Source organism: Alligator sinensis, unplaced genomic scaffold (assembly GCF_000455745.1).
Source record: "Alligator sinensis unplaced genomic scaffold, ASM45574v1 scaffold485_1, whole genome shotgun sequence".
NCBI lineage: Eukaryota > Metazoa > Chordata > Crocodylia > Alligatoridae > Alligator > Alligator sinensis.
In genome coordinates, this window is record NW_005842957.1 from 428983 (window position 1) to 431142 (window position 2160).

Below are 2160 nucleotides of genomic sequence, written 5' to 3' on the forward strand. Positions count from 1 at the left end.
CCCCTATAGCCACAAGTTCAAAAACCCCATCTCAAAACAGAACACAAACACAAGCTAGCTACTTCACAAAGCAAATAGTCTCCCTCCCTCGGGTAAATGTTGCCCACAGGCCCTAAATCTGTCAGAACCATCTCAACCCAGCTCCCCTGGATGGCTTGGGCCTCTGTCTGTCCATCTCCAGCAACCCCTCTCTCCCAGGAGCTCTTCTCCCTGCTGCAAGCAGTGGCTGCCCCTTGCATGGTCAGGGACTGGGTTTATATCACTCAAGCTCAGCTTTCTCTGGCCACGTAACCAGGTCTTCTACATCCAGGGACCAGGCGCACCTAATTGTTTCATTAGCTGCCTGTCCTTTTTTAGTTGCTGGCTCCGTCCACCAGGGCTGTTACTTCTTTTGGCCCTGGGTTTCTTACCTTCTCTGGCATTCCTAGTAACTGGGTAAGAGGTTCTTTATTACAATAGGAAGAAAGCTCAAGTCAGGTTTTCAGTCCAGTTGTTCTATATTTGCAGTGCCATAATATGCACCTACCTTGCCTGCTGGCAGACATGGCAGATCCAAGCCTTCTCCTTCTTCTGATAGGAGCAGCAGTTCTTGCAGATATTATACTTGCAGTCTTGGCACTGCCGCTTGCTATTGATGAGAAAAGTGAAAGGGGAGCAGCAGCGAATGCAACAATGCTCATTAAACTTCTGATGCTTGGAAAGGATGCTGCACTTGTTACCCTCTTCATCCAGCTTCTGCTTCATTTCACTGGAAGAAAGGAGAAAAAACCAATGAAACCGATGTTCTGTCTGGAGTTCTCTTTGTTCCCCACTCTGCTTCTCCAATCCCTGCGTCATGCAACAAAAATAACTTTTGTAGGTGTAAAATGCACGTCAGTAATGTTTATTCCAGGCCAAGAACTGGGAAAGAGGGGACTTCTGCTTTCTAATCTTTTCTCTGACTGTGCTCCTGGTCAAGTCATTTAGAACTCTCTGGACTGTGTCCTGAAGCAAACCACTTGACTTCATTCAGTTAAAATGAAATAACTGAGAGGAGAATGTACATCATTGCTTCAGCTATTCCATATGTAACATGGGGTTAACAATCAGTAGGTTTGCTTGAGGATTCATTACTACTTTTAGAACGCTCTGAGGATGAAAAACACCATATAAAAGTGAAAGCGTTGGTTGTATTGTCTTAAACACAACCTCCTGATTAATGAATACCTTTGAGAATAAAAGCATGGAGTTTGGTTTGTTCTGATTCATGGGATCATATTGTTCGTAATGGCTCCAATTCAACCAAGCATTTAATCACATGCTTGATTTCAGTGAGAGTTAAATGTTTTGCTGATTCATGAACAATATTTGGCCAACTGCAGGTTATTTGTGAAAATGTTTGCAAACCCTGAAAGTTCCATGAATATAGTAGAAATATTTTCTTGTCCAAATATTCATAGCAGAAGTGTGTTATTTATTATTAGTTATTGTTCTGTTCATAATGCTTCAGTCATTCATTGCAGGGAGCAAACAATAACAACAGGAGAGTTAAGCAAATGACCACATAACATGAATAACAAAAACTGAATAGAGATTTTAAATACGGCATAACCTGCAAATTATTCATGGAAGGCATCTGGCACGTACAATTAACAAACACTTCAGAAGAAAAAAAAACAGGATTCTTTCATAAATAACTGGCTAAATAAAATGGAATTCTACAGAACAGTATTAATAATGAATATTTCGGCTACCTTTAATGACTGATAAATATTTATTTAGCATTATGGGTATAACACAATACATTAACAGAAAAAAGTCCTGATATGCTGATTTAAACTGAAATCAACACTTTTTCCATGTCTAAATTATTATAATATTGCTTACAGGAAAGATGCGCGCGCGCACACACACACACAGATCCAGAGATTTGCTTAGGATTCATCATCTTATCTGCCATTTCTGCCTCTAGTGCTAAAGTTCATAGTGTTCTCTGGCTTTGGTATTAAACAGAGTCTTATGGGCACATGAGATGTTTTTGAAAATTTAACACTTTCAGTTCTGTTAGCCACTGGCAATATTGATCTATCTGGGAGCAGATGAAGAATACAGTATTTTTTAGTTACTCCAGACAGGCAGACCACACATAAGCAGAATGCCATGCAGTTCCCAAGGATAGGC

General features: G+C 40.4%; 1 protein-coding gene across 1 annotated transcript in view; it reads right to left on the minus strand.

Moving 5' to 3' along the window:
• The window catches only part of LOC102380368 (rab effector MyRIP), a 222778-nt gene extending 220848 nt beyond the window's left edge, over positions 1-1930 (minus strand). Inside the window, 2 exon segments of the mRNA XM_025192653.1 lie at positions 527-748; positions 1867-1930. Of these exon segments, the coding sequence (XP_025048438.1) occupies positions 527-744 (218 nt within the window). The 5' untranslated portion in view covers positions 745-748; positions 1867-1930.
• Between the last annotated feature and the right edge of the window lie 230 nt (positions 1931-2160).